At 41.0% G+C, this 16,257-nt stretch overlaps 1 protein-coding gene across 2 annotated transcripts in view; it reads right to left on the bottom strand.

Moving 5' to 3' along the window:
* Positions 1 to 2,248: 2,248 nt before the first annotated feature.
* LOC308609616 (neuroligin-4, X-linked) overlaps positions 2,249 to 16,257 on the bottom strand; it is a 450,486-nt gene continuing 436,477 nt past the window's right edge. For both annotated transcript variants that reach the window (XM_081223341.1, XM_081223342.1), the window contains 2 exons: positions 13,200 to 13,989; positions 2,249 to 4,489 (listed from right to left, as the gene is read on the bottom strand). In XM_081223341.1, the coding sequence (XP_081079467.1) occupies positions 3,640 to 4,489; positions 13,200 to 13,989 (1,640 nt within the window). In that variant the 3' untranslated portion in view covers positions 2,249 to 3,639. The remainder of the gene's footprint in view (positions 4,490 to 13,199; positions 13,990 to 16,257) is intronic.

Raw genomic sequence — 16,257 nt, 5'->3', positions numbered from 1 at the left:
TTATGTAACATATAAATATGTATGTGTATATATGTGTGTGTATATATATATATCCTGTGTACGTCACATTCAGCAAACGACCTGAGTCCAACAGGTAAAAAAAAATTTCAGAGTTCGAATATAGCAGTCACAGTCTTTGCTGTTTTCCTTTATCTGATAATTAGCTAATATTATCATGACATCCATGAACTTGAGTTAGAAATTTGTGCTGCATCCTTCACTGGTGAAGAGTTTGGGCTCTGAACACACGATCTTCCTTTGAATCTGAGTTCTGCTGCTGCCTTGTAAGCTTAATGTTTCTGATTCTCAACATCTTCAGTTTTAAAATAGAAATAATCCAGGTGCCTGCCCCTTAGGGCTATCGTGACTGTTAAGATAAGGGATGACCAGGTGCATGTGAGGACTGGACAAGTTAGGTCTCATCAGTATGGTAGTAATTTTCTGCCTCTCCAGTTGTACTCAAATAAATTTCTTGCTGTCAGAGATTTACTCAAATAAGGCTCTCTATTAGAAAGATTTAAGGCGTGACAACAAACACAACTCAAACCCCAGCAACATAAGAAGAAGCAGTGGCTGAAGTTAATAAACCCAAGTGTTCCATTTCAGGGAACATCCTCTTGTTATGAGTTTCACCATCCAGAGTGCCTTTCTCCAATGTCAGGCCAGAAGAAAATCCCTAGTGGGGACACAAAACTTGTTCATGAGGACAAACCACAAGAAACTGATCTATTACCAATTGAGTGTGCCATTTATCACCTACGTCACATGTATCGCTTAGTTTTTAAAATGAAAAAGACATCTAAAGACGGAAAAATAAATATGATAGGCCACCTACAAAAAAAGAATGGACGCATAATTATTTGCACAAAGCATTAGAAAATACTGTGATATTTTATTATTAAAAATGCTGCTGAAAAGTTTATACATATGTGTCCAGCCATATATATCTTCTATCATTACTTAAGGCAAAATCAAAAACAAAATCACAAAATAATAATCCAAGAAACCATTAAACCCTGCGTGCCAGTGAAGGTCAAGAATAAAAGCCTAGGAAAGTTTTTTTCTAACTTATGTTTTTTTTTTTCTTATTTTTTTCTTTTTTATAGATAGCAAGTATATTTTATTCTCATAGAACTCTATGAAGATTCTATAACTTCTTTCCATGTAGAAATATCATTTAAGGTGTATTAAATTGCTTTTGATCATAATCCTTTGTAAAAGCTAAAGTTATTCACTTAACAAGAACTTTTTTTTTTCCTTATCCAAATGTCACAAGCCTGATACATTACTGTGCATATTGCTAGCAGAAGACAACTGGAAATACTAAACAAATACTGGAATTCACATCACAAACATACCGGACCCACAATGGCGCCAAGCGTCACGTCCTTTGTAGTTTCCTGGAGAGCCTATTTGTCGTAGCTTAGCTGGGGTAATATACAGCTTGCAGAAATGGCCTGACTATAGCTTTAAAAAACGATGAACAAAAATCGTACTCATGACACCTCTAGCTGCAGGAGTGATGCTTCACTCTATGCAAAGTTGGGATTATATTTCACATATGTATACACAGAGAATCACTCTTAAATTTAAACCAAGATGAACAAGAGAATTTATTGGATGATCTGTATGCGTTTTTAAAAGAACTCTCTTTTTCAAGGGTGGGGGGGCATTTTCAAACACTTTGATAGACATTGCTACAGTTTTAGTTTAGGGGTTCAATAATCAAAGATTATACAAAGAGACAAGGAATTTGGACTTTGTGGAGAATGTCCACCTTGGCAAAGACATTTAATGCTGGGTTTCCACGAGAACCATGCCCAGAGACATTATCTTCAAATATCTTTGGCTACTATTTCCCAGTGTTGCAATAATTTTTGAAAGACAAAACATAAAGTCACCATGGTTACTTTTTTTTTTTTCCTTCCACTTGAGGACACTTGCAAAAGATTCCTTAAGGAAAATTAAAAGGACGATGAGAAAACGACAAAGTGCCAGAGGGACAAACTTCTCATCCCTGTCTCACCAATTTAAAATGACTGAATATTTCTGTGTGTTATCTTGACAGTGAAGCCATCCTAACTTCCCGGAAATCCCATGCAAAGCACTTTTAATGTTCTATCCTTTTGTTTGTTTTCTCTCTGTAATACTCATGGATCAGTGACGGATACACAAATCCACAAATGGAATAGTTTCAGACAAGCATATGTTTTATCCCCTAAGTGATATAAAAAATAAAAATCCCTGCTTACCGATAAATAAGGGACTTACTGCTTAAACAGAAAGGAAAGACACATGCCCTCTTGCAATCTGATTAGCTAAGCTGAGCAGGTATTTCATCAGCCAAACCCTTCTGCAGCTGCTGGGGAATACAGAGCTGTATTGACTCAGCAGAGCTTGGTCCTACCAAAGACAAGCTTTCTTTTCCTTTTTGGCAGGGCCCTGGGATGGGAAGCAACTCTTCCTCAACAGATTCAAAGAACCAGAACTACAGAACGAGACTTGTATTCTGTTTCCCCCCCACCGCGGTCACTCTGCATGTGCGTGCGTGTTTCTAATTCAACAAGCTTTAAATAGGCTCCACGTTGGGGATCCATCCTGGGGTTGCAACTTCATGAAGGCTTAACACACAAAAATAAAAGTTTTCCTAAAAATAACGGTCTCCTAAGAATGCTGTCGCATGCACTTTCCAGCCCAAAAAGGGGAGAGCCTAGTCGAACAGACGGTCTAGGTCCGCTGTGTGACAATCACATCCTGCTACAAATGAAACACGTTAGAAAACCCCATGTCTGTTGGCCACAAGGAATTAAGAAGAAAATCCTCCTTTGTCCTGGAGGAGACAGAGGTGATATGACTAATGTATATATCGATTTATATATACATACAGACCACAATGGAAAGCACAATCTTGCTAAAAGCTCTTTCAAACTGAAAACACCGATAAAAGTTTTTTGTTTTTGTTTTCTTTTCTCTCTGTGTGTGTTTGTTTAAACGCACAGCTATACACATTTTTTAATTTTTATTTTTACAAAGTTTCTTAAATAGAGTTCAGGCTGGCAAAACATCTCTTTGCACAGAACTCTTCGTACGTAACTGCATAGTCAGTTCTTTTATTTTAATAATAAAATTCTACTTTTCCTTCTCTCTGGATTACACCTCCATATGCTGGGTAAAAGCCCATAGATTCTTTCTTCACTTAAGTAGAGCCATCTGTTGTATGGCACAAAAAGAACTTTTATTTATTTATTTCAATTGTAATTAAAAAAAAAAAAAAGTGTCCTCGGCTGAGTTCCAGGAGTGTCAGCTTCTACGGTCACATTGGAAACATCCAGGTCCTTGAAACTTCGATGTCCTAGTTGCACTAAAGTTTGCTGGATGGTGGAGATCTTAAAGCAGTATTGTAACAGCAATGTATACGTTTCACATTTCGTAGGGTCAGAAGTTGATCGCGTTGTACTGGGAAATGCCAATGGAAAGGGTCTGCAAGGACACAGCGGCTGCCCTTTTGCTTTTTTTTTTGTTTTTTTGTTTTTTTTTTGTCTTATGCCAAACATTCCTTGTTTGGAGATGTTGCTTCTTTCTTCCTCTCTTCGATGTGGCTGAGGGGAGGCACAGAGGGAGGGGAAGGAGACGGCAAAGCTATACTCTAGTGGTTGAATGCCCGTGGGGTAAATTTGTACTGTTTTGCCCTCCACTGAAGGTATTGAACGTGTGCAAAGGCTGCATCCCCGTCAGTGTGTTGGGAATCATAGTGATGGTATTTGGTGTCATAAGTGGGATGTCGTCGGGGGACCTGCGCAGCGTGAGGGTGTAGTCTGGAGGGCAGGTGAGCCTCAGCGTGTCGTGAGCCTGCAGGGACTCACACTCGTGATCATGCTCCAGCTGTTTCATCTGCAGGGACATGATCTCTTCGTTCTGGATGTGAGCGATGTCGTTTGTGGTATTTCTCTGGGGACTGGGGCGCCTGTGTGTCTCATGGCGCCTCTTGTCCTTCTTATAGTACAGCGCCGCAAACGCCAAGATGTTAAGGAAGAGTAGGGATGCCCCCACGGCAATGGTGACACTCAACTCAGTGGAATAATCCCGTTTAGTTTCGATGAGGACGGTGGTGTCCTCGGGCCCCGTTTTATGAGGGTCCTTGGAGTGTTTGGGGTTGTTGGCGGGAGTGATGGCTGGGCGTTTGGTCGTGGGCCATATCTTGGCAGGAGATCGCCGAGTTCCGTAGGGGAAGGAGGTCATGTCCGGAGGAGGAACCTTGGTGGTTGTGGACACGTACTGGAATATCTCATTCAAGTTGTGCAAGTGAGGCACGAGTTCCAACCAGAAAGCCACTTTTGTGGCTCGGTAATGGTCCCTCACTCTGGGTTTCAAGCCAATATGCAGATAGAGCTGGTCTTTGGGGTTGTACTTGGACCAGGCCACTTCCTCAAAGCGATTGGGTTTTGTGTGAATGAACTTGGTGTCCTGAGGAACTGGCTGATTAGGATCACTGGGGACAGAAGGGAGAAAAAAAGAGAAAGGTCACACTCTTCCACATTTCCCAAGTAAATTTTAATCAAATACAATGAAATTACAATCAGATAATCTCATGTGTTTGTTGATATGCACAAAATACTCAAGTAGCAACAAATACATGGTGTTTTAATCCCGACGCGCTACCATTTTGCCTTTTCTTTAAAATCCCCTTACCTTTATTTTAAAAATAATTCCTGATGGCAGTATGATAGCATTTTCATAACACTTCTACATTTTTTTAATGCATCCAATTATCTTCCATGATAAAGAAGGAAACCAAAAATGTGTCTTGGAAAATTTTCAGCATTTCAAGTTTAACTACTTTTGAGTCAGAAATCTCAACCAGGGTGATTTGCCCCCAAGAGGGCATCTGGCAACGTCTGGAGATGATTTTTGGTTGTTATAAGTGAAGGGTGGTGCCATGAATTGGTAGATGCCAGGGTGACTGTTAAATATGCTCCAGGGCACAGGACAGCCCCTCCACAGCAGAGAAGTACCTGGTCCCAGGTGTCAGTAGTATTGAGGCTGAGAAATCCTGATTTAGAGGCTATGGTCCAAAATTTGTGCCATTCTCTTTCTTCGTCAAGAATTGCTTCTTAGGTAAATGAATAGATATTGCGGTTACAACTAAAATGTATGTTAAAAATCAAATAAAAACTGGCTTTTGTAATTACAAGATGATAAATAAAATTATGCATCAATTGTTCGTTCTCTCTCACAAAGAGAAATATGTATGTACTTGGAAACCTTCTGAAGACGGAGTCACGTGAAGATCAAACAACATTCCGTCGATTTAAGAAGTTTGGTAAGATGGTGCTTTTAGATATGAAGAGCTAAGGATTTTAGGAAAAGTACCACACGATGCAAGAAATTGAGGGATTTTATAGATTTCAAGTGTGCATGGCAACTATGAACCTAAGAAGTCTCCTATGATTTACATAAGTGGATACAGGCAGAAGGAGAATCATCAAAATGGAAAGATTCTCCACAAAACATGGTACTTGAAACATCTTTGCAACTAACTCTTTTAAGATAACAAACAACCTCCCCCCGCCCTGCAAAGATATCATATTCTCATTTCTTCCATTTTTTTTAGGCTTGGTAAAGTGAGCTGTAAAACAGGTTTCATCTTAATGTGTACTGGTTTGGAAAATTTGAGATCGTGCAATGATATAATGCCACCTAGTTGACACTGAACATTCAGATGTGCAGACCCAGTTTGCTCAGATCTATTGCTCCAGGTGCTCTAACTTCTATTTTCCAGGTAACACTCTTATGAAGCTGCCTTCAGCCACTGCCTGTTTGCTCATGTATCAGAAGGCTGGGGAACCAGAAGGTCCCACTGGAAGACCTAAAGTCTACAGACATTCCCAAGTAGTGTGCAGGATGCAAACGATGCACTTGACCAACAGATGCATCTGCCAAAGGAAGGACTTTAGCCCTCAGTCTGAGGTTGTCAAAATCATTTCCATACATTAAGTTCTGCATCTCTCCCTCTTTATAAGCTGTGAAATCTTGAGCAAATCCTTAAGCCTCTCTTAGCCTCATCGTCCTCATCTATAAAGTGGAAAAGAATACTGGGATGGAAAGGAAGTGAGAAAGGTTAAATAATAACTACAAAATTCCTGGCATGTAGTAAGAGCTCAATAAATAGTATCCCTCTCTGCAATGCATAAATTAGAATACCTACAAATTGCTAGCGAGAGAGGACTATAAATAACATGCTGTATATAGCCACAGAATATACCTAATACTATATTCTACATAGTATATGCTATATAAAAGTATATTGTATACCAGTATATATGGTACACTAATATACTAGATATAGTGTATGCTGCATAATATACTGTATATATGGTACACTGTTAATTATATATAGTATATACTGTTGAAAAGTATACTGTATACCACAGTGCATACATTACACACTGTGTACAGTATATACTGTATAAAAGTATACTGTATACAACAGTACATACTACATACTATATACACACACACATATATAGATGCATAGGTATATATATGATCGTAGATATGATTATATATGTGATATGCAGGACAAAGAAATTTTACCACATAACTGAGTACACACTAACTGCTGTGCTCTTATTAGTGAGATGATAAAATATAAAAAATGATAGGTCTTAATACTATGAGCTTTCTTATTTATGTGTTCATTTATAAACTTTAAAATAATCTGCTTTTAATTCATTTTTATATTCTTATATGTTTTCAAAAAATGTTGGATTTAATATAGCACCTCATGTTTTTTTATTTGAGTCTTCTGAAATACATTGTTGGAAAATTCCTATTTAATTGGAATCTGTCACGGAGAAATTTGTCATCGATTTTTATTGTTCTAAAAGCAACGAAAGGGAGTGAGGATTCCAACTATGTTTGCATGGATCTGATTTCATGGAACTGGGTCTTTTAGTTGCACTGACCTTTTATTGAAGAGAAGGCATCTAGGAAAGAAAGTGTCTTTTCATGGAGGATATTTGTCGATTTTTTATGGAATTCGGTGTACATTTGAAAGGTAAGGAAACACATTTATTTTGTTCTCAGAGAATAGAGGATTTTGAAAATCTGGTAAGTATGCTTTAGCCCGATACAATCTATCAAAGTTCTTGGAGATGCACAGTCAGAAGCCTTAAACCAAGATAAACTCACGGCGCTTATGAAGGTTCATCATTTTCCCGTGTCGAACACCCCAAAGACAGTAAGATCTCTATGCGGGATACCACTGCCTTGTTGTTTAGACTTTGCTTCAGCACATGGCATGTTTTAATTCCCATGAGTAAAATTGAAGATGATAATGATTAAGGAGAGAATGAAACAGACACCCCTTCTTTCTCTAGTAAAAACCTCAATACCTATCCATACTCCTTGTCACCTCAACATACATTTTCACCTGCCATATTTCATTTGCGATATCATCTTAGAAGTGGAGGGTTAAATGCGTCTCCAAGGTCCTGTTGTTCATTTTATTTGCGGGAGATGGGTAACATGATCGCTTTAAAAATACCAGTGAACCCTCTGAGATGCTCCTTTGGATGGTATAAGGTTTTCCTTACCCCTAAAACCATGTCGTGGTTGACTATGTGTCCCTAGACCTCTAAGAAGAAAACTATCCTCTGCACCAAGAAGTGTGTGTTCAGTCCGTCCTATACAACCGGTAGAGAGGTTCCTTCACTGAGCTTAAAATACTTTGGGGCAATAAAGGTCACTTTCAAAACCAGGCTTTGACTGCAACTCCATCTAACCCATCTTTCCTGTCTGTTTCCTGATTTTTGCAAAGATGGAGCAAAAGTTGAAATGTAAATCGATGACAGGATATGAGCAAAATCCAAAGGAGAGATGGCATCTGAAAACCAATGAAAACTACGTCATCCTACCTACTCGACCTACACAAATGTATTTCGACATGTTGGGATATATGTTGCTCTTCTGACGTAATATACATTGGCTTATCGGCCAACGGCCTTCCCATCTCTGAATTCCAAGAGCCTCCGAGGCGTTCCATGCACAAGGGTGAAGGTACCGCTCACAGCCGTATCTTCTGTAGAGACCTTCATTCTACCCATTTTATCCACCTCCCACCACACAGAACCCACATTGCCTTGGTCCTGGATCCACGAGCACCTGATTTCTACGGAGTGGCCAGAACCAACGCCGTCCCGCCTTTTCCCAAAGAGGCTGGATGTGACAAAGTGTTTAGATCTGTGTCATCGTTCGTAACCCCTGGGATTTGTTTTCATGTTTCCCAGACATAACGTCTCGTTTATCAAAACTCTCCAAGTAGCCTTAGGTCTAGCCTAATACTTAATGCCCTGGCTTCGCTGTCCTTTCCCAGCGCTGTTTTGGATTAGTCTTCTCACCTGGATTACTGAAACCGTCTCCTAGCGACGAAAGCCTCCTTCTCTGCTCTCCTTCCCTCCTTCCCTCCCTCCCTCCTTCCTTCCCTCCTTCCTTCCTTCCATGCCTACCACACACACCACCCCCACATTATGTTTTCTGTGCTTAACAACAACAACAACAAATTGGCATACCAGAGATATCTACACTTAAGCCTACTTACTGTAAGGTCAGGACTGTGAGCTTTGGTCATATAAAAAGAAGCCCCAGTGTTCACCTCATCTCAGCAAACGCGTGAAGAGTCAGGCTCATCGGGGTGCTGTTTACAAGGGGCGGCAGATGTGAAGTTCCACCCAGCGACCACGGCAAAGCAAGTTCTGACACAACGTAACCCGTTCTTCTCAGCCATGTGTTGTGATTAGACATACGGTAGGATATTCTTAGAACCAAACTCCTGTCTCCGTAGTGCTTACAGGGAGCAGTGGACGGTACTCAAGTGTATTCCATCGTATTCTGTGGGTCACTGCCTGAGTATGTGTTCTGGAGAACAGAGTTAAGCATCTCACCTCACACTGGGATATCAGGGATGGTTTATCCTATGCTCTTCCCTTGCTGGCATCAGATAAGGTATAGACCCTTAATGACAGGAGAGGTGGTTTAATCCCATGCTGTTCCATTACTGGCACCATACTGCCTCATTCTCCTCAGCTGGACCACTTTAGCAGCCCCCTAGGGACAAAGAAATCCTCCTCCACACAGCGCTGATCATGCCACTACCCTATTTAAAATCAATCAATGAATAACTAGCAAGCACCTCATAAGCCATATCATCCACTGGCAAACACCTAAATCACTAGACTTTGCTCAATCCCCATTTTCTGTTAAACCATAAGCTACTGAAATGTGATCCTCCTGATTTACGTTTGAAATTGCACATTGCATTGCAGGTTAGAGGAGGTTCTGAGTAACTTCCTTAAAAGATGATTTGAGGGCTTCCCTGGTGGTGCAGTGGTTAAGAATCCACCTGCCAATGCAGGGGACAAGGGTTCGAGCCCTGGTCCGGGAAGATCCCACATGCCACGGAGCAACTAAATCCGTGTGCCACAAGTACTGAGCCTGTGCTCTAGAACCCGCGAGCCACAACTACTGAGCCCACGTGCCACAATTACCGAAGCCCATGTGCCTAGAGCCCGTGCTCTGAAACAACAGAAACCATCATAATGAGAAGCCCGTGCACTGCAACGAAGAGTAGCCCCTGCTTGCCGCAACTAGAGAAAGCCCGTGTGCAGCAACGAAGACCTAATGCAGCCAAAAATAAATAAAATTAATTTTAAAAAAAAGAAAGATGATTTGAGTCATTCCAACGACCTTTCCAATGTGTTGTGAAAACTCATTGCATTAATATCCCCAAGTACGATTTCAGCTACGCTTCACATGGACCACAGAAATAAAAATAGCTCCTGCTTGGATAAAATCCAGATTTTTCAGACTGACATCCGAGGCCATCCATTAGCGATATCCTGTTACCACAGTGAGATCTCTACCTGGACTCTGGTCAGATGATGGCTATTCCTCCAAGCTAAGTCCTTATTCCTTCCCCATCCACTACTTTAGCATCTTTATGAAATCCCAAAGTATCCTAAACACACACCACTAGTGGCCCCAGGAGTATACTGGGCCAGGGATTAAGCCCAAGCTATTTTACATCTCCAACACTGTGTTCACCAAATGAGGGGCGTGAACCACAGGCACTAAGCAAAGTGATTTTAGGAATATAGTGTTATGAAATTAAAAAGCACTCAACATCTTAAAAAACATTTTAAAGAACACTCAACGTTTTCAATCGTCACTTAGTCGTTGACAGGTCCTGCTGACCTACAGGTTTGGCGCGAGCATTTCTCTACCATCTCATGACATTAATTTCCTTTAATGTTTCTTTGTGTTTTTTTTTTAAACAACAAGAGAAAATCCATCTCAGAGCCTTTGGCAGGCAAGAACAGCTAATGAGAATTTAATGGCTTTATGTGGATTTTGTAGTTTTCTTTAATGGTTCAGTTAAATTGATGATGAATGATCCTAGCTTTCCATTTAAGAAAATCATATAAAGTTTATTCCCAAAACACATGAGAGAAAAAGAAAGTAGGTGGCTTTAACAAAAGTCAGTCATGATTTGTGTTTAGATGTTATGGAATTAATGATAGGTTTGGATGGTGACGTCATAGTCGATAGGCATGGCCATGGTGTGGGAAACGCTCCTGTGGGTTTTTTTGCTTCAAAAGAAGGCAACACTTTGCAAGGGCAGGCATTACCTATCTGAGTTCTATGACACAATTGGGCATTGGTCCTGCCTTTAAAAGGGGTTATGCATTGAACTGTTTCCCCCTCAAATTAAGATACACTGAAGTCCTAACACCCAGGACCTCACAGTGTGATCTTATTGGAAACAGGGTCATTGCAGATGTAGTCAGTCAAGTTAAGATGAGGTTATAGTGGGAATTCCCTGGTGGTCCAGTGGTTAGGACTCTGCGCTTCCACTTCAGGGGGCACTGGTTTGATCCCTGGTTGGGGAACTAAGATTCCGCAAGCCGCGCGGCCCAGCCAAAAAATTAAAATTAAAAAAAAAAAGATTAGGTCATAACTGGAGCAGGATGAACTCTTAAACCAATATGATTGGTGCCCTTATAAGAAGATGGTCAAAATAAAAAAGAACAAAATAATGCCATTTGCAGCAACATGGATGCAACTAGAGATGATCATACTAGGTAAAATAAGTCAGAAAGAGAAAGACAGATATCATATGATATCACTTATGTGTGGAATCTAAAATATGACACAAATGAACTTACCTACGAAACAGGAACAGAGTCACAGGCACAGAGAGAACAGACTTGTAGTTGCCGAGGGGGAGGGGAGTTGGGGAGGGATGGAGCGGGAGTTTGGGGTTAGCAGATGCAAACTATTATACATAGGATGGATAAACAACAAGGTCCTACTGTACAGCACAGGGAACTATACTCAATATCCTGTGATAAACCATTATGGAAAAGAATATGAAAAAGGACGTATATATGTCTATAACTGAATCACTTTGCTGTAGAGCAGAAATTAACACAAGATTGTAAATAAACTATACTTCAGTAAAGATAAAAAAGAACAAGATGGCCGTATAAAGACAGATGTGCTGGGAGACTGCCACGGTATGACGGACACAGAGCTTGGAGAGATGCAGCTACAAGTCAGGCAACACCAAACACTGCCAGCAAAGCACCAGAAGCTAAGAAGCAGCATGGAAACATTCCCCTATGGGTCTTAGAGAGAACTCGGCCCTGCGGACACCTTCATTGTGGACTTCTGGCCTCCAGAACTGTGAAATACACTTCTGTTGTTTTAAGCTACATCATTTTTGGTACTTTGCTGCAGCAGCCCTAGGAATCTAATAAACAGGGGTTACTCAAAAATACTTGCTGACTGGACCTCCATCACCTCCTTGTCGAAAAAAGAACCTTTTGGGGACAGACAAGCATCTCTCCCCGGCACGGCTGTACCGTCTCTGTTTCCCACTGTCTTTCGTAGGTCAAACTTGTAAAATGGGACAGTCCAAAGTGGGTATCTGTACAACATATTTTCCACTCAAAAAACGTGCCACACTTTTTCCTAAGACTGCAAAACCGTGAAACCACTTCCCACCAGAGTATTTGGAATCATTGTAAAGAATGGTACCTGCTAACCCCCTACACATCCCCGGCATCCCCACATCGTCTCATTAGAGCTACATGAGGCTCAGGCACTGCAGGACTGCTGCAGTATGGGGCCTAATTCCACCCCCCGCAGCGACCCACAGGAAGAGTCTCCATCCTCCAGAGCCGGGAGGACCTTCACTGTAAATTCGGTACAAGAAACTCAAGGTTAATGACAGGAGCACAGGCAGGTAGAACAGAATGATACCTCATTAATTTCCACAATTAGGTTATTTGACAAGAGAAAATGAAAAGATGCTCTGATATCTGTAGCTCCTTAAGATGCCGGGGAGTCTTTTCTTTCATTGTTTGCAGAGACTCTGCTCAGTGGAATACGGGTGGACCCTGCTGTGTATGTAACTCTTGTCTACTTCCTACTTTATTTAGCCAATGAGCTTTCTGTATGTGTCTATAGATAGATATACACACATGTATGAAATTTACATTAATGAAATAAACACGTGTAAATATTTATATATAAACAAAATAAATATATTTTGTATGTATATGTATATATAGAAAATAAATCTCACAACAATGGAGAAATCCTATGCATGTATATAAATACAAATGCATATATATATCTTACATACACACACACACGGGATTTCTCTACAGTTATGAGATTAGGAGTTATTACATGTGCATATACATATATAATATATATATTATATACATATACAGTATTTCTATATATTTATTATGAGATTTATTTCATTCCTTGGCTATGCGTTCCATGTGGCACGTGTATTTTGATAACCCTATTATTTACCAAACAAGACAAGGTCCTATCTAGATTTGAAACTCCAGGATCAGTTTTCCATAGAATAGCCAAATATATCTAAATCTGACCCCAGTAGCAAGTGTAAAATTTTCAATATGCATCTAGCACCTTAGCAAAAATCTGAACTTGATAGAAAACAATTCAGGAGCAAAGAAAAAATGAGGTCTCCCTAGACACTGGGGGGAAAAAGGACTGCTTTTGTTATTGTGTGTGCATGCCTGCACACTGCAGTCTAGCCAGTCATGGAAACCACACTCACATGGAGGACCCAGACAAACAACATGACGGGGAGAAGAACATACCCGGTTTTGGCGAAGTTCGTCCAGTACGTCATGACCACTGCGCTGAGCATGACATCATTCTTGGAGAAGTTGCAGCTGAAGAGCTCGGTGGGGCCGATCATGGGGATCCCAAAGACATAGGGGACTTCATCGCCATGGGCTGAGTCCGCCCAGCTGGGCTTCATCTCGCTTTGGCAGTGGTGGTAGAAGGCATAGAAGTAGGTGGGTGAGCCATACTGCGCGTGCAGGTCCGCGGTGGCCACGGCGGGGGCCACCCACTGGTGGTCAGTGAACAGAGCCACCAAGGTTTTCCGCCGTGTTTCAGGGTTCTCCTTATCTGCCCAGTCCGTGTACATGAACTTGATGGTTTCCCGCAAGGTGTCTTTCCCCTCTGGGTAGCCGTAAAGGTTGTCCACGAAGTTGGACACCGAGAAGTCAAAATCGTTGGGCGTCACACCATCCTCGTTGTCCACGATGCCGTCCACGAACTTCAGCCCCTCCCCCTGGTTGACTCCGAGCATGATGTCATAGTTAAGGAATTCCCCCTGCTCCATCAGGATCTGAGGGTCGTCGGGGATGACATCCCCATCGATGACGGGCCCGAAGGAGATGTGGTACGTGGCCGGGGTGATGGTCTGCTGAGTGAGCTCTCTGTAGTTCTTATTCCGAAGGCATTCCACCATATCCGTGGTATCCAGCATGTTGCAGCCCACTTTATCTGCCAATATCCGAGTGTACTTGGCAGGCTGGTAGTTCACGGCCCAGCTGGACAGGGCGGTCCCGCTCTGGATGATGGCCTTCTGGAACAGACCTGCAGGTGCAAAATTGTGGACATGCAAATGAAAACCCGAAAGACAGAAAAGCAGCTTTTACTCGGCAAAGAAGGCTCTGATTGTCTCTCGGGCATGTGAATTTCTGGGTACTGTAGCATTCAGTGCATTGGGCATCTCTTTCTCTCATTTCTATCTCATCCTTCCCCCTCCCCCACCTGCTGGACAGTGGTCTTATAGGATGCTCTCAGACACACGCGCACACATGCACACACACACACACACGCACGCACACACAGAGTTTAGAAAACGAAACTGCAGTTACACTTTAGCTGCAGTGCTAAAAACATACCACATCTTTCTCCTTCCCCAATTTTGTGTAATATTAGTGTCTCCATCCCCAGAATTCGTAAATAAAGAGTTTCAGGGTAATCACAACCCCCGGCCTCTAAAAATATGATTTGTGGCCATAAGAGGTCAAAGGCTGTTTTCTCTTACTGGCAAAACCAGGTACCACTTTATTAGAGGGGGAAGGTCCACTGAAATCAGTTTCAGAGTATCAATTCTGGAATGCATTTTTATTTCCACGCTCCATATACTGAAGGTGCTAAAAACATGCAATTAAAATAAATTCATTAAATTAGCTATTCCTAAAGAAATCTTCACTTGAATGCCCCACTAAAACATAACTTTTTTCCAAAAAAAATCATTAATTTCAAAGTTGCATCCACTCAAAGCCCAGACTTTTGTACAATTTATTCTGCCACATTTTAAACATGTCTGTTTGGTGAGGAACTTGAAAAATCTTGGGCTGTTTTATGAGTAAACTTCTGTGTAGCTTAAAATTTCCTATCTGATCAGTCTAGCATGTGGATGTCCAGAAGTAAATAAAAGTCTATTTTTAACTACTCCGGTATGAGATGGAAGGCTATAAGATCATGGTGTCCTGTTCCTTATCTCTTCCTGCCAGTTTCCTTGAACTCCAGCATGATCTATAGCTCTGACGCCTCATAAGTCACTGGGAGAATAAAAGCATTCAGCGGGGAGTCCAGAAGTCCGTGCCTTGTCGATGTTTAAGGTCATACAAACAATCAAGGATGAAGAAAACATGACTGCAACCAGGAAAATGTGATTCTAAACACTAGAGGATTGCCTACAGATGACACACAAGACTGAGCTGTTTAAAATGATCTGGCTTTGCCTGACACATCATCAAGCTCGTTTGGGGCCAATTTCCCAACGTTTACCATTCTGTTGGAAATGTGCAAGTACTGACTTGTGTGTCTGGCTCTCAAGGTGAATGTTTTAAAGCACCTTAAGGAAATGATGTCCATATTTGATCTATTAAAACACATTCATAAATGAAGACAACCAGAATTAGAAAAATGTTGCTAGAAGTTACACATTTTCTCTCTCTGTCATAACTGTTGGCCGTGATTGAGGTAGCCATGTATATGTGTGTGTGTTTTGGTAGGGAAGTAATACAACCTGGGAAAAAACTTGAAAAATTAAAGAAAAAGTCACCTATAATTCATACCATAAAATAGGAGCTACTTTAATATTTTCAGTATCATTCCTTCTTGGTGCTTTCCCTCCCATTGTCTGTTGTGTGTAACTGTGCCCAATATCTGCATAGTATACTGATGTCATAATTAAGGAACTCCCCCCTGCTCCATCAGGACCTGAGAGTTGCTTGAAATGGCATCCCTGTCCATGACAGGGTCAAAAGGGAATGTGGTACCCGGCCAAGGTGAGGGATTGCTGAATGAGCTCTTCATATCATGTCTCCCAGGTTAATGCATATCTTAAGCACAATTCTTAAAACAAATTATTGTTCCTTCGAGTAAATGCACATGTCATTTACAATGTTCTTGTCTTTCTGGTCTTGTAGCTTTTCCTTTCATTCTTTGCTAGGAGAATGCTGTGGTAGAAAACTCCATGAAAACACCTTTTCCCCATGTGTATGTTGATTTCATTAAGTTATATCACGACAAGTGAAATTCCTAAGGCCAACAGTCTGGGTATGTTCATTAATTCTTGATTCTATTGCTGGGTTGATTTCAGAGAGCTACTTTGCAGAAATGATGCAAAGCATTACCATATTCATTTCTGATCTACTGATTTAAGGAATTAACACTCTTTCCCCATTAGTTTTGGCTGACATGTGTTTGATTACTACTAGAGTTGGTCCTGACTATTTTGTAAATGGAGAACCATGATTATATCCATGGAGAAATGGGAAAATACAGGTATTTTCTAAAATGCTCTAGGGATCGTTATCACTAATGATCTAATTTACTCGCTTTTTC

This window comes from Mesoplodon bidens (assembly GCF_964165515.1).
Source record: "Mesoplodon bidens genome assembly, chromosome: Y".
Taxonomy (NCBI): domain Eukaryota; kingdom Metazoa; phylum Chordata; class Mammalia; order Artiodactyla; family Ziphiidae; genus Mesoplodon; species Mesoplodon bidens.
Note: the sequence above shows the minus strand (reverse complement) of the source record. Positions and strands in the feature narration are given on the sequence as shown.